The sequence below is a fragment of the Scyliorhinus torazame genome, chromosome 19 (assembly GCF_047496885.1).
Source record: "Scyliorhinus torazame isolate Kashiwa2021f chromosome 19, sScyTor2.1, whole genome shotgun sequence".
Classification (NCBI taxonomy): Eukaryota; Metazoa; Chordata; class Chondrichthyes; order Carcharhiniformes; family Scyliorhinidae; genus Scyliorhinus; species Scyliorhinus torazame.
Genome location: NC_092725.1, coordinates 78,228,745 through 78,253,557, shown reverse-complemented (window position 1 = coordinate 78,253,557; position 24,813 = coordinate 78,228,745). Strand labels below are relative to the sequence as shown.

The 24,813-nt window shown below is 45.3% G+C and overlaps 1 protein-coding gene across 11 annotated transcripts in view; it reads right to left on the bottom strand.

Annotated features, from left to right (window-relative positions):
- Positions 1-24,587, bottom strand: part of wnk1b (WNK lysine deficient protein kinase 1b) — a 254,162-nt gene extending 229,575 nt beyond the window's left edge. For 4 of the 11 annotated variants that reach the window (XM_072484583.1, XM_072484586.1, XM_072484585.1 and 1 more), the window contains exon 1: positions 22,797-24,570. In XM_072484583.1, the coding sequence (XP_072340684.1) occupies positions 22,797-23,564 (768 nt within the window). In that variant the 5' untranslated portion in view covers positions 23,565-24,570. Of the gene's footprint in view, positions 1-22,796 lie in introns of all 11 variants that reach the window. The other 7 variants (XM_072484577.1, XM_072484578.1, XM_072484579.1 and 4 more) reach the window with 4 other exon arrangements.
- Between the last annotated feature and the right edge of the window lie 226 nt (positions 24,588-24,813).

The following is a 24,813-nucleotide window of genomic DNA, read 5'->3' as shown; positions in this document are numbered from 1 at the left end:
AACTTTATGAGGCGAATGCTAGGACGCATCCCGGACCTAGAGACGGGAAAGCTGATAATGGGGGGAGACTTTAACACGGTGTTGGAACCAAGGCTGGATAGGTCGAAGTCCAGGACTGGAAGGAGGCCGGCAGCAGCCAAGGTACTTAAAGATTTTATGGAGCAGATGGGAGGTGTAGACCCGTGGAGATTTAGCAGACCTAGGAGTAAGGAGTTCTCGTTTTTCTCCTATGTCCATAAAGTCTACTCGCGAATAGACTTTTTTGTGCTGGGAAGGGCGTTGATCCCGAAGGTGAGGGGAACGGAGTATACGGCTATAGCCATTTCGGATCATGCCCCACACTGGGTAGACTTGGAGATAGGGGAGGAAACAGGAGGGCGCCCACCCTGGAGAATGGACATGGGACTAATGGCGGATGAGGGGGTGTGCCTAAGGGTGAGGGGATGTATTGAAAAGTACTTGGAACTCAATGACAATGGGGAGGTTCAGGTGGGAGTGGTCTGGGAGGCGTTGAAGGCGGTGGTTAGAGGGGAGCTGATATCAATAAGGGCACATAAAGGGAAGCAGGAGAGTAAGGAACGGGAGCGGTTGCTGCAAGAACTTTTGAGGGTGGACAGACAATATGCGGAAGCACCGGAGGAGGGACTGTACAGGGAAAGGCAAAGGCTGCATGTGGAATTTGACTTGCTGACTACAGGCACTGCAGAGGCACAATGGAGGAAGGCGCAGGGTGTACAGTATGAATATGGGGAGAAGGCGAGCAGATTGCTGGCACACCAATTGAGGAAAAGGGGAGCAGCGAGGGAAATAGGGGGAGTGAGGGACGAGGAAGGAGAGATGGAGCGGGGGGTGGAGAGAGTGAATGAAGTGTTCAAGACATTTTATAAAAAATTGTATGAAGCTCAACCCCCGGATGGGAGGGAGAGAATGATGGATTTTTTGGATCGGCTGGAAATTCCCAAGGTGGAAGAGCAGGAAAGGGTGGGACTGGGAGCACAGATCACGGTAGAAGAAGTGGTGAAAGGAATTAGGAACATGCAGACGGGAAAGGCCCCGGGACCGGACGGATTCCCAGTTGAATTTTACAGAAAGTATTTGGACTTGCTCGCCCCGGTACTGACGAGGACCTTTAACGAGGCAAAGGAAAGGGGACAACTGCCCCCGACTATGTCTGAAGCAACGATATCGCTTCTCTTAAAGAAGGAAAAGGATCCGCTACAATGCGGGTCCTACAGACCAATTTCCCTCCTAAATGTGGATGCCAAGGTCCTGGCCAAGGTAATGGCAATGAGAATAGAGGAATGTGTCCCGGGGGTGGTTCACGAGGACCAAACTGGGTTTGTGAAGGGGAGACAGCTGAACACGAATATACGGAGGCTGTTAGGGGTAATGATGATGGCCCCACCAGAGGGTGAAACGGAGATAGTAGTGGCGATGGATGCCGAGAAAGCATTTGATAGAGTGGAATGGGATTATCTGTGGGAGGTGTTGAGGAGATTTGGTTTTGGAGAGGGGTATGTTAGATGGGTGCAGCTGTTGTATAGGGCCCCAGTGGCGAGTGTGGTCACGAATGGACGGGGATCGGCATATTTTCGGCTCCATAGAGGGACAAGGCAGGGATGTCCTCTGTCCCCATTACTGTTTGCACTGGCGATTGAGCCCCTGGCGATAGCGCTGAGAGGTTCCAAGAGATGGAGGGGAATACTTAGGGGAGGAGAAGAACACCGGGTATCTTTATATGCGGATGATCTGCTACTATGTGGCGGATCCGGCGGAGGGGATGCCAGAAATAATGCGGATACTTGGGGAGTTTGGGGATTTTTCAGGGTATAAATTGAACATGGGGAAGAGTGAGCTGTTTGTGGTGCATCCAGGGGAGCAGAGTAGAGAAATAGAAGACCTACCGTTGAGGAAGGTAACAAGAGACTTTCGTTACCTGGGGATCCAGATAGCTAAGAATTGGGGCACATTGCACAGGCTAAATTTAACGCGGTTGGTGGAACAGATGGAGGAAGATTTCAAGAGATGGGATATGGTAGCACTGTCAATGGCAGGGAGGGTGCAGGCGGTTAAGATGGTGGTCCTCCCGAGATTCCTCTTTGTGTTTCAGTGCCTCCCGGTGGTGATCACGAAGGCTTTTTTTAAAAGGATAGAAAAGAGCATCATGGGTTTTGTTTGGGCCGGGAAGACTCCGAGAGTGAGGGATTCTTACAGCGTAGTAGGGATAGGGGGGGGCTGGCATTACCGAGCCTAAGTGAGTATTATTGGGCCGCTAATATTTCAATGGTGAGTAAGTGGATGGGAGAGGAGGAGGGAGCGGCGTGGAAGAGATTAGAGAGGGCGTCCTGTAGGGGGACCAGCCTGCAGGCTGTGTTGACAGCCCCATTGCCGTTCTCACCGAGGAACTACACCACGAGCCCGGTGGTGGTAGCTACACTGAAGATTTGGGGACAGTGGAGACGACATAGGGGAAAGACCGGAGCATTGGGGGGGGTCCCCGATAAGAAACAACCATAGGTTTGCCCCGGGGGGAATGGATGGGGGATATGGAATGTGGCAAAGAGCAGGAATAACGCAACTGAAAGATCTATTTGTGGACGGGAAGTTCGCAAGTCTGGGAGCGCTGACCGAGAAGTATGGGTTGCCCCAAGGGAATGCATTCAGGTACATGCAATTGAGGGCTTTTGCGAGGCAACAGGTGAGGGAATTCCCGCAGCTCCCGACACAAGAGGTGCAGGACAGAGTCATCTCAAAGAAATGGGTGGGGGATGGTAAGGTGTCGGATATATATAGGGAAATGAGGGACGAAGGGGAGACTATGGTGGACGAACTAAAAGGGAAATGGGAAGAAGAGCTAGGGGAGGAGATCGAGGAGGGGCTGTGGGCAGATGCCCTAAACAGGGTAAACTCGTCGTCCTCGTGCGCCAGGCTAAGCCTGATTCAGTTTAAGGTATTACACAGGGCACATATGACTGGAACACGGCTCAGTAAATTTTTTGGGGTGGAGGATAGGTGTGCGAGGTGCTCGAGAAGCCCAGCGAATCATACCCATATGTTTTGGTCATGCCCGGCACTACAGGGGTTTTGGGTGGGGGTGACAAAGGCGCTTTCAAAAGTAGTAGGAGTCCGGGTCGAACCAAGCTGGGGGTTGGCTATATTTGGGGTTGCACAAGAGCCGGGAGTGCAGGAGGCGAGAGAGGCCGATGTTTTGGCCTTTGCATCCCTAGTAGCCCGGCACAGGATATTGCTAATGTGGAAAGAAGCCAAGCCCCCGGGGGTGGAGACCTGGATAAATGACATGGCAGGGTTTATAAAGCTAGAGCGGATTAAGTTTGTTCTAAGGGGGTCGGCTCAAGGGTTCACCAGGCGGTGGCAACCGTTCGTCGAATATCTTGCGGAAAGATAGATGGGGGAAAAAAGAAGGCAGCAGCAGCAGCCCAGGACTTGGGGGGGGGGGGGGGGGGGGGGGGGATGGGGGGGGGGGGTATAGCCTGTGACAAGGCAGTTGCCAATTAGGGCTAGTTTTCATTTTTGTTATTTAATATTTATTTAGTTGTTGTTTTTTGTTTATATAAAAAAGGTCATTATTATCTGTATTGTTATAATGTTGTGTAAAGGATGCACAATGTACTGTGTTGGTTGACCAAAAATTTTCAATAAAATATTTATTAAAAAAAAAGTACATTAGAAACGACTGCCATCCACAGTAAAACCCTTCCACAGACACTTTCGCGGTGAATTTAACCTTTGAGGTATAAAAACTCCATCAGGTCAAAACGTCAGTCTCTTCCCCCATCCAGAGGTCCAGCACATCCAAAACCCCAAATAAATTGCTACCAGTGGGCATGGCTCCAACCCAATGTTCAGGATTGCAGACATGGTATCAAAAAAAAAAAAAAAGGACCTCCAGCAGCCCACCAGCTTTGAGCATGACCAGAACATGTGCAAGTGGTGTGCCTGTCCCTTCAAACAACAACCACATCTATCCTCCACCCCATGGAAAAAGAGGCTCATTTTATCCTCCGTGACGTGTGCTCAAAACACTACTTTTAGCTGAATGAGACTCAACCTCGCTCAGGACGAGGTAGAGTTCACCCTCAGTGCCTCGCACCAAACCACCTCTTCCAAAATTGACCCAAGCTTTTCTGTCCACTTTGCCTTCACTCTCTCAACCCAGCCTGTTTCCTCCCCCACTATCTGCTGGCATATGCCTGATGTACTAGCTTCCTTTGACCTCGAGCAGGATAAAATCCACTCGAGCATGGCAGAAGGCTGGAAAGTATTTTTTGACCCAGCTAGGCAACTGACGATACGTCAGCACCTGTAAGCTCATAACTTCTATTGAGCCTCTAGATATAAAGGCTAGCATTCCATTAGCCTTTTTGATTATTTTCTGCACTTGTTTCTGGCATTTTAAGGATCATAGAATCCCTACAGTACAAAAACAGGCCATTCGGCCCATCGAGTCTGCACCAACTCTTTGAAACACCACCCGATCTGGGCCCCATCTCCCACCCTGAGGGGCAATTTAGCATGTCCAATCCACCTAACCTGCACATCTTGGGACTGAGGGGAAACCAGAGCACCCGGAGGAAACCCAAGCAGACACGGGGAGAAAGTGCAAACACCACACAGACAGTCACCCAAGGTGGGAATCGAACCCGGTTCCCTGGCATTGAGAGCCAGCACTGCGAACCACTGCACAATCGTGCCTGCAATCAATCCACCTGAACCCCCAAATCTCTTCAAATATCTGCTGTATCTAACCCCGTTCCATTGATAAAGTTCTCTGTTCTAACCTTTTTGGGTCCAAAATGAATAACCTCACATTGAATTCCATCTGCCAGAATTTTGCCCATTCACCTACTCGGTCAAGATCTTCTTGCAATTTTACACTATCATCTTGGTTGTCTACAATGCCACCTAACTTTGTATCATAAGGAAATTTGGATACACAACTTCCTATGCCATCTTCCAAATTATTAATGAATGTAAATAATTGAGCCCCCCAGATCCCTGTGGTAGACCACTAGACACTTCCTGCCAATCAAAGTATCCCCACTCTGTCGCCTGCCACTCAACCAACCTTCTAACCATGTCAATAATTTTTTCTCAACTCTTAATTAACAGTTTATGTGGGACTTTATTAAATGACTTCTGGAAGTCCATGTGAATAAAACCCACAGGCATCCTGAAAGCATCAAATACTGTGAAGGAGTCTTCACATTTGCCATTTTAATCAGTGTAGAATTGTAAAGAAGGAAAATGCCACAAGTGCATCTTGAGATCAAACTGTAATAAATAGCAGGTGGATGGTGCAATTTTCAAACAGCAGACAGGGTGAGAACAATGGGGGTGAGAGATCAATGGTCTGGGGCCACTGATGCCCAGATAGCGCTGAACATTTCAAAAGGAGATGCAAGGATCAATCAACAATAAATGGAAAAGGGAACTGTGGGGTCCAGGTATACAAGAGATGTGGGTGAATTACACCTGCGATGTGTTTTCAAGTCTTAGAGCATGCTGAAAAGGAGAGGACAGGCTTTCATGAATTTCCCCATTACTGCTCAGAAGTCTTTTCCCATTAGAAAGCTATTTTTTTAAATATTTAAAGCTTAAATTCTGCACGTACAACATGTTAGATACCTTAGCAAAATCAGCTACCAGCTCAATGCTCAAAGTCATTGCTGGTTAGCAACCTCCCAACATGAGCAAAGTACAAGCAAGGGTCACATGACACATTATCTGTTCCAAGTTCTTCAAACCATGTATGTGCTTTAAATAGTCAGTTCTCAGGTCATGGTCATGCACGAGTGGCGCGGTGGCAGAGTGGGGCAGCACGGTAACACAGTGGTTAGCATTACTACCTCATAGCTCCAGGGACCCGGATTCAATTCCAGCTTCGGGTGACTGTCTGTGGAGTTTGCACTTTATCCCCATGTCTGCATCCAGAAATGTGTACCTGAGCAAGACAGCCTAGGTGTTCAAGTGAAGGCAAGCATCCAGCAGAGGGCAGTAGAGCGGAGCTGCGGGTTGGCTGTTGCGGGGAAAATTTGCATCAGTGCATTGCAGTCACTGCATCCAGAAAGTGTACCTGAGCAAGACACCCTAGGTGTTCAAGTGAAGGAAAGCATCCAGCAGAGGGCAGGAGAGCAGAGCTGCCGATTGGCTGTTGCGGGGAAAATTTGCATCAGTGCATTGTGGTCACCGTATCTTGAAGGTGGTTTGTGGAGGAGCTGTTTTCAAGTGAGTTTTCCCTCCCTACCTCCTCCTCCTCTAACCAAAAAAAAAAGACAATCACTGTCAGGATCCCAGCCGAGTAAAGATCAAGAGGGAGACTCGAGGGCAGGTAGAAGTAGAAAGAAGTTGAACCGTGACGTCACAGCCTGCAGGTAAGTGATTGGCTGGTGACTGGTAAGTAGTTTTTCTTTTCCCTGAGGTGTTATTGTGCGGGGCGCAGTGGTTGCTGAGTGAGTGCTTGCTGGTAAGGGGAGTAAATTTTTTTTTTTTTTTTTTTTTTAAACTTGCTGTTGGGAGTTCCCAGCTGAATCCAGTTGGAGTGAGGACAGAGTGACTGCTGGGTAAGTAGTAAAGACTTAAATTGTTTGCGCAGGCCCATAACAGCTGATTGCTGTTCACATGTGGGGCGCTATGGTTGCTGGTTAAGTGTTTTATTTTTACCTGTATTTAAGTTGGGCAGTTTCTAAACCCTAGACACTACACTTGTAGTGTCCCCCACCCTTCCACCTCCTTTAACCTAAGGGGCAGAGTGAATAACAGGTAAGCTCTTTCTTTCTTTTTTTTTTTTAAATCGAGAGCGGATGGCAGGGAAGGCAGTGCAATGTTCCTCTTGCAGAATGTTTGAAGTGAGGGACGGCGTCAGTATCCCTGCTGATTTCACCTGTTGGAAGTGCACCCATCTCCAGCTCCTCAGAAACCGAGTTAGGAAACTGGAGCTGGATGAACTTCGGATCATTCGAGAGACAGAGGTGGCCATAGATAGTAGCTTCAGGGATGTAGTTACTCCGAAGAATCAAGGTAGATGGGTGACGGTGAGATGGGCTGGGAGGAAGCAGTCAGTGCAGGGATCCTCTGTGGTCATTCCCCTCAGTAACAAGTATACTGTTTTGGATACTGTTGAGGGGGACGACCTACCAGGGATAAGCCACAGTGAACGGATCTTCAGCACTGAGTCCGTCCCTGTGGCTCAGAAGGGAAGGATGGAGAGCAGGAGAGCAATAGTTATTGGGGACTCGATAGTTAGAGGGGCAGATAGACAGTTCTGTGGCAGCGAAAGAGACTCACAGATGGTATGTTGCCTCCCGGGTGCCAGGGTCCATGACTTCTCGGACCGTGTTTTCAGAATACTTAAAGGGGAGGGGGAGCAGTTACAAGTTGTGGTACACATCAGTACCAACGACATAGGTAAGAGAAGGGACGGGGATTTAAAACAGGAATTTAGGGAGCTAGGGTGGAAGCGGAGAGCCAGGACAAACCACGTTATCATCTCTGGTTTGTTGCCGGTGCCACGTGCTAGTGAGGTGAGGAACAGGGAGAGTGCAGATAGACACGTGGCTGCAGGGATGGTGTAGAAGGGAGGGTTTCAGGTACGTGGATAATTGGAGCACATTCAGGACGGTTTGCACCTGAACCAGAGGGCACCAATATCCTGGGAGGGAAATTTGCTACGGCTCTTCGGGGGGTTTAAACTAATTTGTCAGGGGGCTGGGAAAACGAGCTGTGTTCCAGAAGCCAGTGTCGAGAGCAGTGAGGTACTAAGGAGGGTATCAAGGTCGCAGGAGTGTACCGGCAGACAGAAAGGTGGGTTGAAGTGTGTCTACTTCAATGCAAGGAGCATCTGGAATAAGGTAGGTGAACTTGGAGCGTGGATTGGTACTTGGGTCTACGATGTTGTGGTCACTACGGAGACATGGTTAGAACAGGGACAGGAATGGTTGTTGGAAGTTCCGGGGTAATGTTTCAGTAAGAGTAGGGAAGGTGGTAAAAGTGGAGGAGTAGCATTGTTAATCAAGGATAGTTTAGCGGCTGCAGAAAGGCAGTTTGAAGGGCATCTGCCTACTGAGGTAATATGGGCCGAAGTTAGGAATAAGAAAGGAGCGGTCACATTGTTAGGAGTTTTCTATAGGCCCCAAATAGTAATAGAGATGTGGAGGAAGAAATTGCAAAACAGATTATGGATAGATGTGGAGGTCTCAGGGTAGTTGTCATGGGTGGCTTTAACTTTCCAAATATTGATTGGAACCTCTATAAGTCGAACAGTTCGGATGGGGCAGTTTTTGTACAGTGTGTGCAGGAGGGTTTCCTGACACAATGTGGATAGGCCGACAAGAGGGGGGGCCACATTGGATTTGGTACTGGATAATGAACCGGGCCAAGTGTTAGATTTGTTTGTGGGACAGCACTTTGGAGATAGTGACCACAATTCGGTGTCTTTCACTATTGCAATGGAGAGGGATAGGGTCATACGGCAGGGCAAGGTTTATAATTGGGGGAGGGGTAATTATGATGCGATTAGGCAAGAATTAGGAAGCATATGATGGAAACAGAAACTGTCAGGGAAAGGCACAAATGAAAAGTGGAGCTTGTTCAAGGAACAAATACTGCGTGTCCTTGATAGGCATGTCCCTGTCAGGCAGGGAGGAAATGGCCGTGAGGGAACCATGGTTCACAAGAGGTTGAATGTCTTGTCACGGACAAAGGAAGTATTAAGGATGAGAAAACAGGGTCCAGTAGGGTCGCTTGAGGGTTACAAGGTAGCAAGGAATGAGCTGAAAAAAAGGGTTAGGAGAGCTAGGAGGGGGCATGAGTAGTCCTTGGCAGGTCGGATCAAGGAAAACCCCAAGGCGCTTTACTCTTGTGAGAAATAAAAGAATGACCAGGGTGAGGGTAGGGCCGGTCAAGGACAGTAGTGGGAACTTGTGCATGGAGCCAGACGAAATAGGACAGGCGTTGAATGAATACTTTTCTTCAGTGTTCACAAAGGAGAGGGGCCATGTTTTTGAGGATGAGAGTGATTCAGGCGGGTAGGCTGGAGGAAGTAGATGTTCTGAGGAAGGATGTATTAGCAATTTTGAAAAACCTGAGGGTCGCCAAGTCCCCTGTGCCAGATGGATATACCCAAGGATTCTTTTGGAGGCAAGGGATGAGATTGCAGAGCCTTTGGCTTTGATCTTTGGGTCTTCGCTGTCCACGGGTCTAGTGCCAGAGGACTGGAGAGTGGCGAATGTTGTTCCTCTGTTCAAGAAAGGGAATAGGAGTGACCCTGGTAATTATAGGCCAGTTAGTCTTACTTCGGTGGTCGGGAAGATAATGGAAATGGTCCTGAAGGATAGGATTTATGACCATTTGGAAAGATGCAGCTTAATCCGGGATAGTCAACACGGATTCGTGAAGGGTAGGTCTTGCCTCACGAATCTGATTGAATTCTTTGAGGTGGTAACTAAGTGTATAGATGAAGGTAGAGCAGTTGGTGTCGTATACATGGATTTTAGTAAGGCATTTGATAAGGTTCCCCATGGTCGGCTCATGAAGGAAGTAAGGTGGTGTGGGATAGAGGGAAATTTGGCCAATTGGATAAGTAATTGGTTTTCACATAGAAGACAGAGGTGGTGGTGGATGGAAAATTCTCAGACTGGAGACCAGTTACGAGCACTGTACCACAGGGATCAGTGCTGGGTCCTCTGCTATTTGTGATTTTTATCAATGACTTGGAGGAGGGGGATGAAGGGTGGGTCAGTACATTTGCTGATGACACCAAGATTGGTGGAGTAGTGGATGAGGTGGAGGGCTGTTGTAGGCTGCAAAGAGACATTGATAGGATGCAGAGCTGGGCCGAAAAATGGCAGATGGAGTTTAACCCTGATAAGTGCGAGGTGATTCATTTTGGTAGAAAAAATTTGAATGCGGATTACAGGGTCAACGGCAGGATTCTGAGGAATGTGGAGGAACAGAGAGATCTTGGGGTTCATGTCCACAGATCTCTGAAGGTTGGCACTCAAGTGGATAGAGCCGTGAAGAAGGCTTATAGTGTGTTCGCGTTTAATAACAGGGGGCTTGAGTTTAAGAGCCGCGGGGTTATGCTGCAACTATACATGACCCTGGTGAGACCACATTTGGAGTATTGTGTGCAGTTCTGGTCACCTCATTATAGGAAGGATGTGGAAGCATTGGAAAGGGTGCAAAGGAGATTGACCAGGATGCTGCCTGGTTTGCAGGATAGGTCTTATGAGGAAAGGTTGAGGGAGCTAGGGCTTTTCGCTTTGGAGCGGAGGAGGATGAGAGGGGACTTAATAGAGGTTTATAAGATAATGAGGGGGATAGAGTGGACGTTCAGAGACTATTTCCTCGGGTGTATGTAGCTGTTACAAGGGGGCATAACTAGAAGATTCATGGTGGGAGATACAGGAGGGATGTCCGAGGTAGGTTCTTTACTCAGAGAGTGGTTAGGGTGTGGAATGGACTGCCGGCTGTGATAGTGGAGTCGGACACTTTAGGAACTTTCAAGCGGTTATTGGATAGGCACATGGAGCACACTAAAATGACAGGGAGTGGGATAGCTTGATCTTGGTTTCGGACAATGCTCGGCACAACATCAAGGGCTGAACGGCCTGTTCTGTGCGGGTTTCCTCCGGGTGCTCTGGTTTCCTCCCACAGTCCAAAGATGTGCAGGTTAGGAGGATTGGCCATGCTAAATTGCCCTCAAGTGTCCAACTGGATGTTAGGCGAGGTTACTGGGTTATGGGAATAGGGTGGAGGCATGGGCCGGTGCACTCGATGGTTTGAATGGCCTCTTTCTGCACTATGATTCTATCAATGATTCTTGGGGGAACCAAATTAGGAAGGGAAGAAAGGCTTCCTTGTGGTCCACTTAAATGGGTGCAGTGGCAAGATCAAATATTTACGTATGTTGGTAAAAATGCATTGTAACCTGAAGGCTCTGTACCCAAAATATAATCTGTATAGACAGAGAAGATGGTGGTACTGGAGAAAATTCTTAAGGACAGAATGAATCTCCACTTAGAGAGAGAAGTTTTGATCAAGGACAGTCAGCATAGCTTTGTCAGAGGGAGGTCACACAGAACAAATTTGATTGAATTTTTTGAGGGATGACCAGATGTGTAGGTGAGGATAGTGCAGTTGGTGTTGTCTACATGCATTTTAGCACAGCCTTTGACAAGGTCCCACATGGGAGACTGATAAAGGTAAACCCACATGGGATCCAGGGTAATGTGACAAGCTGGATCCAAACTTTGGGCGTGGAAGTTGAAGTCAATAACAAGGGGGCATAATTTTGAGGAAACATTTTTTCACCGAGAGGGTAGTGGAATCTGGAATGCCCTACCTGGGAGGGTAGTTGAGGCAGGAAACCTCAATCTTTAAGAAGTCCTTGTATGAGCACTTGAAAATATCATAACATTGAAGGCTATGGGCCAAGTGAGATTAGGTTTTTTTTGCCAGTGCAGGCTTGATAGGCCGACGGGCCTCTTCTGTACTGCATGATTCTATACGCTAAGACTTCAATTTATAGCCACGCCTCAACCTAACAAATGGCTGCTTTGTTAAAACTCACATTGCAAATGCAAAGATTGAAGAAGGCAGTTGTCATATATCTTTTTCCAAAATGCATCCACTTTGCTCATTATATCAGTGAGTGCAATTAAGAAAATTATACAACACAAGAAAATATTGATTTGAATCAACTTAGTACACATTTTGGATGGCTAACAGCTTACTGAACCAAATACAAGTTGAGACTCCAACTACTGTTGACCAACTAAAATGTTTTCCCTTATGTAGCTTGGTGTCAGGTTTTGTTTGAAGCTCCCTCTTATGAAGTGGTAAGTCTGTTGCGCACAATTTAGCCTCCAACCACTAGTCTGGATTGCAACGATTGGTCCAATGGGTAACACTGATCCCATCACTACAAATCACCAATCTTTGCTTCAGAGATCTGCAGCACAAAAACAACCACAGGGACATTACCTGGAATGAGAAAGAAAATGATCGAGGGAGAGGGTAGAGAATTAAAAGAATTTAACAACACAAATGATCAAGATGGAAAGTAAGCACTGAGGAACACCACTGATCAAGAGTACTTACTCCAAGGGCGGTACGTGGCACAGTGGTTCGCACTGCTGCCTACAGCGCCAAGGACCCGGGTTAGAATCCCGGCCCTGGGTCACTGTTCGTGTGGAGTTTGCGCATTCTCCTAGTGTCTGCGTGGGTTTCACCCCCACAACACAAAGATGTGCAGGTCAGGTGGATTGGCCACACTAAACTGCCCCTTAATTGGAAAAATAATAATTGGTACTCTAAATTTATAAAAAGACTACTTACTCCAGCATGAAACTAATATATGAAACATGAACTTATATATATTTATTCAGAATAAGAATTTAACTGCTTGGAAGAGATTATTGGTTGAACTTGAGTAACAGCTTATGATTACAAAGGTAGGAATTATATCCAGACAAAGGCCTGTGTGCATTCCCAAAAGCTGCATAGTGCAGATTTAACCTCTGCTGAATTATACTTAACTTTCCCTTCAAATAGTCAACAATCCCAAAATGCGACAAGTGTTATTGACCAAAGCCTGGCATATTCTAAATTATACTCAAGGGATCTATGCAATATAATTAAATGGAAACTTAGATCATTTCTGCTCCACGTTTCGAAGGACTGTTCGCCTACAATTGTTCCTCATCCATTCACAAACAAAGCAGAACAGGGGAAAAAGGTAGGGTTATCACATTTTCAGGAAATGCAAGCCTAAATGTTCTCCTCACGAGGGAGAACGGCAAGATTATTTAAAAACTTTCTTTAAGAAATGCAGCTGTTGTGACAATGCAACAGAAATATTTCCCAACACAAGTGTGTGAATTCCAAAGCATGGAATTGAGAACTGCTAAATATTTCCAAAGTTTCCATTCAGAGAAGCAAAAGATTACTGCAGCTTTCAGGGAGAGGAATTTCATTTTCAAGTTTCATTAAAACTTCCATAAACTAGGCCATATGCATGGTTGAATTAGTTTTGCAGGGAAAGTGTTTTAAGTCTTTAAAATTCTGTTGGAGTGCAATTTATTTTTAGAACACAAACAGCTAACTGAACCGCTCTGCCTCAAAATAAACATAGGTAAAGTCGCCGGGGGAGGGGGGGGGGGCAGTACAGAATTTGAACCTACGCTGCTGGCCTCATTCTGCATTATGAACCAGCTGTGTAGCCAACTGAACTAAACCAGTCCCCAAAATACCTCAAAAACATATTGTGTGTAAACAAACAAACCCAGACTGCTCACATCAGTGATTACTTTCACTAAGATTTCTTCCAATTTCTCCTGCCTTAGATAATATTATCTCAATTTCATATTGCACCTTTATTAAGCACACGGAGTTCTGGGATATTATTTTACAACTTAAACTTCTCCAAAGATCACAAAAACGGTTACATGAACAAAGCCTATCTTCAATTTTTTGGGCGTCACGGGCAAGGCCAGCATTTGTTGCCCGTCCTTAATTGCCTATGAACAGAGTAGCACTTTAAGAATCAAGCACATTGCTGATCTGGAGTCACATGTAGGCCAGACCAGGCAAGGACAGCAGATTTCCTTCTCCAAATGACATTAGCAACCCAGATGGTTTTTATGACAATTGATAATGGTTAGGAGTCATCATTTGACTTTTAATTACAGATTTTTACTAAATCCAAATTTCACCACAATGTGCCGTGGTGGGATTCGAACCCAAGTCCCCTGAGTATTAAGAGCATTACCCTGGCTGTCTGGATTATTAGTCCGGTGACAATACCACTGTGCCACCGTCTCCCCAAATATTTAAATATAAATGATTTGTGACATTCTTCCAAATCTTCCAACAGCTTTTAAGCTGATTGTAATTGTAAACATGTGCTTGAGAAACCACGAAACAGTGAGCCATAAACTTCAGTGGCACACTAATTCATCTATCGCATTACAGCAATACCTTGCTTTTCCAATACACATACATTACTGACAAAATACACAGTAATAGGTCAACAAAGTTCTCATATCACCATTCCAATTATAGGAGTTGCACCTTCGTTCTTTGTAAAATGTGCTGTAATCTGCGTGGTAAAATTAATTTGCAATTCCTCAGTTAATCTGAGCAGTCTAGATGTCATCTGCTGGCATGCATATCGCTCCCATTTGTCACTGGCACAAAAATAAATTACCTCGGTGCTACATAGAGCACACATAACGGGAGCAAGATTGAGCAGGTTCTTTGGAGTGGAGGACAAATGTGGGAGGTGTGGCGGGAGCCCGGCAAACCACGCACATATGTTTTGGGCATGCCCGGCACTGGAAGGGTATTGGAAGGGAGTGACGGGAGTGATTTCGCGGGTGGTGAAGGCCCGGGTCAAACCAGGCTGGGGGTTAGCTCTATTTGGAGTTGCGGAAGAGCCGGGAGTGCAGGAGGCGAAAGAGGCCGACGTTGTGGCCTTTGCGTCCCTAGTAGCCCGGCGCAGGATCCTACTCATGTGGAAGGAGGCGAAACCCCCCGGACTGGAGGCCTGGGTAAATGATATGGCGGGGTTCATTAAACTGGAGCAGATAAAGTTTGCCCTGAGAGGATCGGCTCAAGGGTTCACCAGGCGGTGGCAGCCATTTCTCGACTACCTAGGGGAACGTTAGAGGGAAGACAGATGACCAGCAGCAGCAACCCAGGGGGAGGGGGGGGGGGGGGGGGGGGTTAGTTTAGGTCAAAGATAAAGGGGTTTTGTTACTTGTGTATTGTTTAAAATTTCTGTATTGTTATTGTTGCGTTTGCTTTGTAAGAGGGGAAAAATTGTTGTTTGGGAAAAAATTTTCAATAAAACATTTATTAAAAAAAAAAAAAAAATTACCTCACCAAGCAATAATTAGCATGTCTTTCCAATATTATTTTCATAAGATATACAAGATAATTAAAAACTGATAATACAAAAATTAAAATCCACAATGATACAGCAGCAAGAGGTAGGCTTACAATTCCTGTACAATGAACAGATTCAAAATGTCTGGACATGGGGTAGTCTGTTATTTCCTCAAAGGAATACAAACATAAAGACTGTAAGACACTCATGTACACCTCTAAACACCCAAGTAACATAGCACATCTTTTCAACCGAAGAAACAATGTGGAAGAAGGGCAGAGAGTAAAAAGTGGTGAGGGAGAAAAAAAAAAATAACTTTACTGCTATATGCAAACATGGAACAGGAGATACAGACTTCTTAAAGCCTGTCAGAGGGTCACCTTGGTTGATAGGTGGCAGTCAATATTTCAGTTACCTTTGAAAGTCTAAACTAATGGTTGGCAGCTTAAACCCACCTAACACTGTCTTTTAAAAGATACATTTAATATATATTTACACAATTGAAAGCCAGACTGGAATAAACAGACTTCAAAACTATAGTTACTGCACAATACAACTTACACAGTGTTACACTCCCATTTATTATCCTCCATGAAAGGCTGACTACTGGCAGAAAATAATTACATTATGAAGGAAATGTTAAAGAGCAGGGTGTCAAAAGTCTCAAAAAAAAAAAACTATAATTTCCGTGCTGGCATTTTACATATTCTGGGTTTCCTGTCACACTTCTACATCCTAGTCAAATTTCTGCATGACACTTCGTGTTTTTGCAATATACCACAAAAGTTTATACATTCAATTGTCTTATCAACAACTTTTTTTTTTAAATTTAGAGTACCCAATTAATTTTTTCCAATTAAGGGGCAATTTAGCGTGTTCAATCCACCTGCCCTGCACATCTTTGCGTTGTGGGAGCGAAACCCACGCAAACACAGGGAGAATGTGCAAACTCCACACGGACAGTGCCCCAGAGCCAGGATCGAACCTGGGATCTCAGCGCCTTGAGACTGCAGTGGTACCACTGCGCCACCGTGCTGCCCTTGTCTTATCAACAATTTTGGGGTTTTTTGCGCAAGTAGCTGACTCACAATTAAACTTTGTGAACTCAGCTATGATGAATTGTGCCCTTCAAAGGATCAAGCAACATAATGCATTGTGCATCACATGCCATAATGTTCCGAGCTTTATATAAAACAATCCATCAGTGACTTACTATCAGAAACACCATTGGGTTCATATTTTAAGTGTGTCCACAGCAGTTAATAGTTTTAGGTTCATAATTTGCTTCCTGAAAAACTGGAATCAAAAAGCGCTTGACCATCATCTTCTTACCCTGATTAACTGGCTGTCCACTATCCACTTCGTTCAACGTCTCACACATTTTCAGTATCCTCTGAATCATTACAAGAATCAGCATGGAAAATCAGCGAGTGTTTACATCATAACTATTCCTTGAAGATTTTGGAAATTGACATTTTGCTTCAAAATTTAAACATTATTTATATACCTTTAACATTGCAAAACAGCCCAAGGCACTTCACAGAAATGTTAATTAGATACCAAGCCAACTAAAATGATCTTGGGTCAGGTGGCCAAAAGCTTGGTCAAAGAGGTAGGTTTTAAAAGAGAAATTGACGTAAGAGAGTTAGGGGTTCAGGGAACGATTTTAAGAGCTTAGAGCAGAGGCAGGCGAAGGCAGTGCCACCAATGGTAGAGCAATTAAAATCAGGGATGCTCAAAACGTCAGACGAGTGAAAATATCCTGAACTGAGAGACTCAAAGAGATTAGAGAGATAGCAAGGCAAAAGGTCATGGGAGAATGTAATAAGAATTTTAAACTCAAAATGCTGCTCCACCAGCAATCAGTGTGGACAGCAAGCACAGGTACAATAGGTGAACAGGATATGATGCAAGCCAGGACTGGGCAGAGTTTTGTTCATGGGAGTGCTTGGGAAAAGTGCCGAGTGTGTTGGAATAGTGTAGTCCCGAAGTAACAACATGGATAAGACCATAAGACATAGGAGCGGAAGTAATGCCATTCAGCCCATCGAGTCCACTCCACCATTCAATCATGGCTGCTTTCAACTCCATTTACCTGCTCTCTCTCCATAGCCCTTAATTCCTCGAGAAATCAAGAATTTATCAACTTCTGTCTTAAAGACACTCAACGTCCCGGCCTCCACCGCCCTCTGTGGCAATGAATTCCACAGACCCACCACTCTCTGGTTGAAGAAATTTCTCCTCATCTCTGTTCTAAAGTGACTCCCTTTTATTCTAAGGCTGTGCCCCCGGGTCCTAGTCTCCCCTGCTAATGGAAACAACTTCCCTACGTCCACCCTATCTAAGCCATTCATTATCTTAAAAGTTTCTATTAGATCTCCCCTCAACTTCCTAAACTCCAATGAATATAATCCCAGGATCCTCAGACGTTCATCGTATGTTAGGCCTACCATTCCTGGGATCATCCGTGTGAATCTCCGCTGGACCCGCTCCAGTGCCAGTATGTCCTTCCTGAGGTGTGGGGCCCAAGATTGCTCACAGTATTCTAAATGGGGCCTAACTAATGCTTTATAAAGCTTCAGAAGTACATCCCTGCTTTTATATTCCAAGCCTCTTGAGGTGAATGACAACATTGCATTTGCTTTCTTAATTACGGACTCAACCTGCAAGTTTACCTTTAGAGAATCCTGGACTAGGACTCCCAAGTCCCTTTGCACTTCAGCATTATGAATTTTGTCACCGTTTAGAAAATAGTCCATGCCTCTATTCTTTTTTCCAAAGTGCAAGACCTCGCACTTGCCCACGTTGAATTTCATCAGCCATTTCTTGGACCACTCTCCTAAATTGTCTAATTCTTTCTGCAGCCTCCCCACCTCCTCCATACTACCTGCCCCTCCACCTATCTTTGTATCATCGGCAAACTTAGCCAGAATGCCCCCAGTCCCATCATCTAGATCGTTAATATATAAAGAGAACAGCTGTGGCCCCAACACTGAACCCTGCAGGACACCACTCGTCACCGGCTGCCATTCCGAAAAAGAACCTTTTATCCCAACTCTCTGCCTTCTGCCTGACAGCCAATCGTCAATCCATGTTAGTACCTTGCCTCGAATACCATGGGCCCTTATTTTACTCAGCAGTCTCCCGTGAGGCACCTTATCAAAGGTCTTTTGGAAGTCAAGATAGATAACATCCATTGGCTCTCCTTGGTCTAACCGATTTGTTATCTCTTCAAAGAACTCTAACAGGTTTGTCAGGCACGACTTCCCCTTACTAAATCCATGCTGACTTGTCCTAATCTGACCCTGCACTTCCAAGAATTTAGAAATCTCATCCTTAACAATGGATTCTAGAATCTTGCCAACAACCGAGGTTAGGCTAATTGGCCTATAATTTTCCATCTTTTTCCTTGTTCCCTTCTTGAACAGGGGGTTTACAACAGCGATTTTCCAATCCTCTGGGACTTTCCCTGACTCCAGTGACTTTTGAAAGATCATAACTAATGCCTCCACTATGTCTTCAGCTATCTCCTTTAGAACTCTAGGATGTAGCCCATCTGGGCCCGGAGATTTATCAATTTTTAGACCTCTTAGTTTCTCTAGCACTTTCTCCTTTGTGATGGCTACCATATTCAACTCTGCCCCCTGACTCTCCTGAATTGTTGGGATATTACTCATGTCTTCTACTGTGAAGACTGACGCAAAGTACTTATTTAGTTCCTCAGCTATTTCCTTGTCTCCCATCACTAGATTACCAGCGTCATTTTGGAGCGGCCCAATGTCAACTTTTGCCTCCCGTTTGTTTTTAATGTATTTAAAGAAACTTTTACTATCATTCCTAATGTTACTGGCTAGCCTACCTTCATATTTGATCCTCTCTTTCCTTATTTCTCTCTTTGTTATCATCGGTTGGTTTTTGTAGCCTTCCCAATCTTCTGACTTCCCACTACTCTTTGCCACATTATAGGCTTTCTCTTTTGCTTTGATGCATTCCCTAACTTCCTTTGTCAGCCATGGCTGCCTGATCCCCCCTTTGATAACCTTTCTTTTCTTTGGGATGAACCTCTGTACTGTGTCCTCAATTACTCCCAGAAACTCCTGCCATTGCTGTTCTACTGTCTTTCCCACTAGGCTCTGCTCCCAGTCGATTCATCAGTTCCTCCCTCATGCCCCTGTAGTTACCTTTATTTAACTGTAACACCTTTACATCTGATTCTACCTTCTTTCTTTCAAATTGGAGATTGAATTCTACCATATTATGATCACTGCCTCCTAAGTGCTCCCTTACTTTAAGATCTTTAATCAAGTCTGGCTCATTACATAACACTAAGTCCAGAATTGCCTGTTCCCTCGTGGGCTCCATCACAAGCTGTTCCAAAAAGCCCTCCTGTAAACATTCAATGAATTCCCTTTCCTTGGGTCCACTGGCAGCATTATTTACCCAGTCCACCTGCATATAAAGTCCCCCATGATCACGGTGACCTTGCCTTTCTGACATGCACTTTCTATTTCGTGGTGCATTTTGTGCCCCCGGTCCTGACCACTGTTAGGAGGCCTGTACATAACTCCCATTATGGTTTTTTTGCCTTTGTGGTTCCTCAACTCTACCCACACAGACGCCACATCATCTGACCCTATGTCGTTTAGTGCTATTGATTTAATTTCATTCCTAATTAACAAGGCAACCCCGCCCCCTCTGCCCACCTCTGTCTTTTCGATAGGTTGTGAATCCCTGGATGTTTAAATGCCAGTCCTGAACCCCCTGCAACCATGTCTCTGTGATGCCTACCACATCATACCTGCCAGTCACAATCTGGGCCACAAGCTCATCTACCTTGTTCCGTACACTGCGCGCATTTAAATATAGCTCCTTTAATTCTCTATTGACCGTCCCTTTTTGTTTTCTTAGTGTGGTGGACCTTGGTTTACGGAGCCTTTCCATACACTGTCATATTTTGTGGGATGGGGACTATCGTAACCTCCCCTGAGTTTTGTCTTTTCGTGCTTTTTTGTATTCCTAAGCAGCTACGCTTCCCACTGATTACTTCACCTTTTGGTTCCCTGACTTTTCCTCCCCCCCCCCCCCCCCCCCCCCCCCCCCCCCCAAATCTTTAGTTTAAAGTCCTACTGACCACCCGATGTACTCTTTTCGCCAGAACACTGGTCCCAGCTCAGTTCAGGTGGAGACCATCCCAACGGTATAGGTCCCCCCTGTCCCAAAACTGATGCCGGTGTCCCATGAAAAGGAACCCCTCTTTCCCACACCACTCTTTCAGCCACGTGTTAACTTCCCTTATTCTTGCCTCCCTATGCCAATTTGCACATGGCTCAGGCAGTAATCCGGAGATTATGACCCTTGAGGACCTGTTGTTTAATTTGAATCCTAGCTCTTTATAATCTCTAAACAGGTCCTCTTTCCTAGACTTGCCTATGTTGTTGGTACCGACATGAACCACAACAACTGGATCCTCCCCCTCCCTCTCCAGTATCCTTTCAAGCCGGTCAGAGATGTACCGCACCCTAGCACCGGGCAGGCAACATACCATGCAGGACTCTTTATCCTGCTCACAAAGGATACTATCTATCCCCCCGATAATAGAATCCCCTACAACTACAACTTGTCTATTTACTCCCTCCCCTTGAATGGCCTGCTGAACCATGGTGCCTTGGTCAGCTGACTCATCCTTCCTGCAGCCCTGCTCGCCATCCACACAGGGAGCAAGTGCCTCATACCTGTTGGACAGGGTCAAGGGCTGAGGCTCCTGAGTTCCTGACTGCTGGTTCCCTTTACCTGCCTGACTTGCAGTCACACCCTGCTGTCCCTGGCCACTGGCAGGATTTAAAGTACTTACTCTGACAGGTGTGACTGCCTCCTGAAACAGTGTCCAGGTAAGTCTCCCCCTCCCGGATGTGCCTCAGTGTTTGAAGCTCAGACTCCAGCTCATCAGCTCTGAGCCGGAGCTCTTCGAGCAGCCAACACTTACTGCTGATGTGGTCGCTGCAGCTCGCAATGGGATCTGCCAGCGCCCACTGATGGTTTCAACAGTAGATCAGCTGAGGTGGGGCAAAGTCAGGCAATGTCATGGATGTGGAAATTAGCAGTCTTAAGTGATGGTGTGAACATGGTCAGAAGCTCATTTTAGGGTCAAGTATGACACCAAGATCGCAATAGTCTAGTTTACTTTCAGACATTTGCCAGGGAAGGGATGCAGTCAGTAGCTAATGAATGAAGTGTGGAACAGGGACTGAAAACAGTGGTTTCAGTCTTCCCAAAAGGTAATTTCAGGAAATGTCTGCTCATCTGATCCGAGATGTCAGATGAGCAGCCCTATTTGAGGATGTCACCAAGGGGTAGCATATACATGAGAAAGTGGAAGAGGTCAAGGATGGATCCTTGGGGGACACCAGAGATAATGGTGCAGGAGTGGGAAGTAAAGCCCTTGCAAGTGAAACTCTGGCTAACTGGATAACCAAACATTAAAAATTTACTGTACTCCTAAACTATTGAACATTTTTTATAACATATACATTGGCCTGACATTCAAGCTTTGTATCCATTTTGATATTTCTGATATCTCTAAATTGCCATCCAATATTCTGCACAACTGATTTTTCACCCAGACTGAAACATAGATTTCACATAGAAGGACAAGATCAATTTAATTATACAGAATCTTGCAAACTACAACTAGATTGGTTTTAAATGTTAGTCAAAGAGCAAAATACGCAATTAACCTAGTACAAAAATAATATGAACCCCTCCTTCCTCCCAACCTCTCTGCCAAGGTGCTACCCCCAAGCCACCAGTAATTTGGTCAGCAGGTAAGTGTGCAATGGATGAAAAACTGCTCAAAATCCTGCCATGGAATTTGATTGAACCTCCGAGTACCCAGTCTGGTCAGGCTCTTCGGGCATTTTTGATAAAATGTGTATCAGAAGTCTATGGGTTAAAGTACCACTCCAGAGACTTGACATCATAATCCAGGATGACACCTCAGTCTTGTATGAATAGAGTGCCTCACTGTTCAGAGATATTATCTTTTGAACAATGTTAAATTGAGACCCTGTCTGCCCCAAAGTGGCTTTATCCCAGGGAACTATTTGAAGAGCAGAGAGTTCTGCGCAGTTTCCTGACAAATATTTTTCCCTCAACCAACATCACTAAAACCAATTACCTTATTGCGTTTATGACATAAACAACTACCTCATTGTCACTTTTGCCACTTCTTAACATGTACATTTCTAACCCAAAAATATGTAAATATACAAAAGAACACAGCACAACCCTTGACATGGACTGCTTCATTAATTGTGCTGCAGAAATTAACCACACAATAAGAAATACTGCAGAACAGCATTCATTTTGGACTCAGCTACTTTGGCCACATAAATAGCAAAATTCTTGGCCTCCAGTTTATCCCATTAACTGATTCCAACAATGGTGGCGATAAAAATAAAATGGCCTCAACATCACACATCCAGGGCAAAAACACAAGAGGTTCCCAATCCAGATTATGATCTAGCCATCCCTGTTAGAATTATTGAGCAGGCATCCAACGTTATGCATCAATCATGGTCAAATCTGCCACTGGTCATTGGCAAATATCAGAAGACCATTAGTAAAACTAAGTGAGAGTTTTTAATGCAATGTAATTTGTGCAAGCACCTTCGTAACCAACCCCTCTTTAAAAGTAAAGACAAACTGCAAAACGAGATAATACTTTTAAAACTATGCTATCATGTGAGAAGTGTCAGATTCCAGCTCAGGTTAGCCCTAAATGTTGAATTACCCAATGGTACCATTATAATTTATTCGACAGGAACAGCACCAATACAAGGATAGATTTAAATAAACAGCCAATCTTCCTAATCCCAACATGAAACTTTACCTGCAATTCACACCAAGCTACTTCCACTGTCGTTTCTGTGTCTAGACCTTTATAGACAGTTTTGAAAGATCCTCTCCCAATTTCTATGTCAAACTTCAAAAACCTCCCATCGGGGGAAGTTGCCACAGCCTTAGTCTCTATTTCTTCATTAGCCTCCTGCGCCTTCCTCTCAAGATTTCTTGCCTCCTCCGCTTCTCGGCTCTCTGCACTGTCATCTTCGCCGACTTTCAATTCGGCTTCCTCTTTGATTGGAACAGTTTTTTGTTTTTTTCGGTCTTTGCAAACATCAACATCGGGTGAACGGACGGTTGCCCTTGTTGGTTCATCGCCAATTCCAGCGACTGTGCTTCCCTCTTTCGTGCTGCCATCAGTGCATTTCTCGCCGGCAAATACAGGAACTGCAGCTATGACAGAGTCAACAGTCGCTGCTTGTACTTTAAGCTGCGCTTCATTATTATTGGTGATACTGCTAATTAACGTAGCTGCATTATCCGATTCGGGTGGAGAAACTATAATGCAGGTCTTACTGGGCAGGTGGTCCAACGCAGTAACGTTGGAATCGCAGATTACACTCCTCCTGATAAAACGTTGGTGCTCTGCTTTGCTGTCCTTGTCCATAGTATGTCTCCGTCTCCTGAGAGCCTTGAACTCCTCCTTTTTTCTCAAACTTACTCCAAAACGTTCCCCTATTGTCGTATCCGAACTGGAATTGGTACCATTTTTAGGGGGGTGCAGTAGAGACCCAACGTTGTCTGCGCTTTCCGACATTGTCACAAAAAGTCGATTCCCAAAAGGCTTCAAAAACAAAAAAATTCAGTGGTTGCTCTTCAAACAAGATCCCAAAGCAAGACAGAAAGCCAAGCGAATAATTGGAAAAAAAAGTACCAAGTACGAATAGAAACAAATGCAAACCGATTTTCTCTAGAGTCAAAATAAATCCATACTATATTTGTGCAAAGGGTCGGGTCCCTGGAACAGAAGCGTTCCTTTATAAAAAATAAAGAAACACACAATATTGTCTAACTGAATTAGTTGCGATGCAGAGACATAATCGTGGGCCAAATGATGTGATCCATCCATCCTTAATTAAAGTCTCCGAACAATTTTCATCCAGTCTTCATTTCTCAAAAGAGAGATAAAGAAATTTAAAATGAAAAAAAAATCCAACGAAGAAAACAGAGCCAAAATAGTTCCTTATTCTCGAATAAACTCCAAAATATATATTTTAAAACGTCCAGAAAAAGGCAATCAATCCGTTTCACATCGATGTTACTCGCGTCCGTTCCCTCCGCAGCAGAACAATTCCAGTTATGGGACTATATGGAGTCGTTTTTTAAACACAGATAGTGTACAGCGCCACAACTGTTCTGTCAATCGCCATAAGATTCTGCTCTTCCAGCCTTTCAAAATGGATGCGATGCCTATAGTTTTTTTTAAAAAGTCAGCAAAATTCAAATAAGCAACAAAAGTCCGGGCTGCCAGATGGAGTAGGCCTGGAAGCAGCAACAATAGAAAACCCCAGGGTACGGTCGAGCTGCTCGGGGAGAGGCTCTCACTGCAGAGCTGTCCACATACGTAACATCCCGGCTTCTTCTCTTCCTCTCTTACACTGGAACCGATTTTTCAACACGAAATAAATATCACCTACTCTTTTCCTCTCCGAACAACCACCATGAATACGAGCCCGAGCCTCCCGCGCAAGAGATGGGGGGGGGGGGCGAAGTGGGGCAATTAAGCGGGCATATCAGCTACAAGACATACACGCTCTTCCTCCCAACTGTAAATGGCGGACACACTGCCTTTCGCTCACTGACTGGTACTCAGGGAGAAGCTCGAGCTCAAGGCAGTCCATTCACATGCGCGGCGCGCGCACAGCCAATTGGGAAACATAGTTTTTCCACTTCAATTGATGGCTTTGGCGCACTACTCAATTTGAACCACGCAGGACAAGAGAACTACAAGTCCCATCATGCAGCGGAGACTGTTCAGTTGGCTGGCGTTTATTCACCCCGCCCAC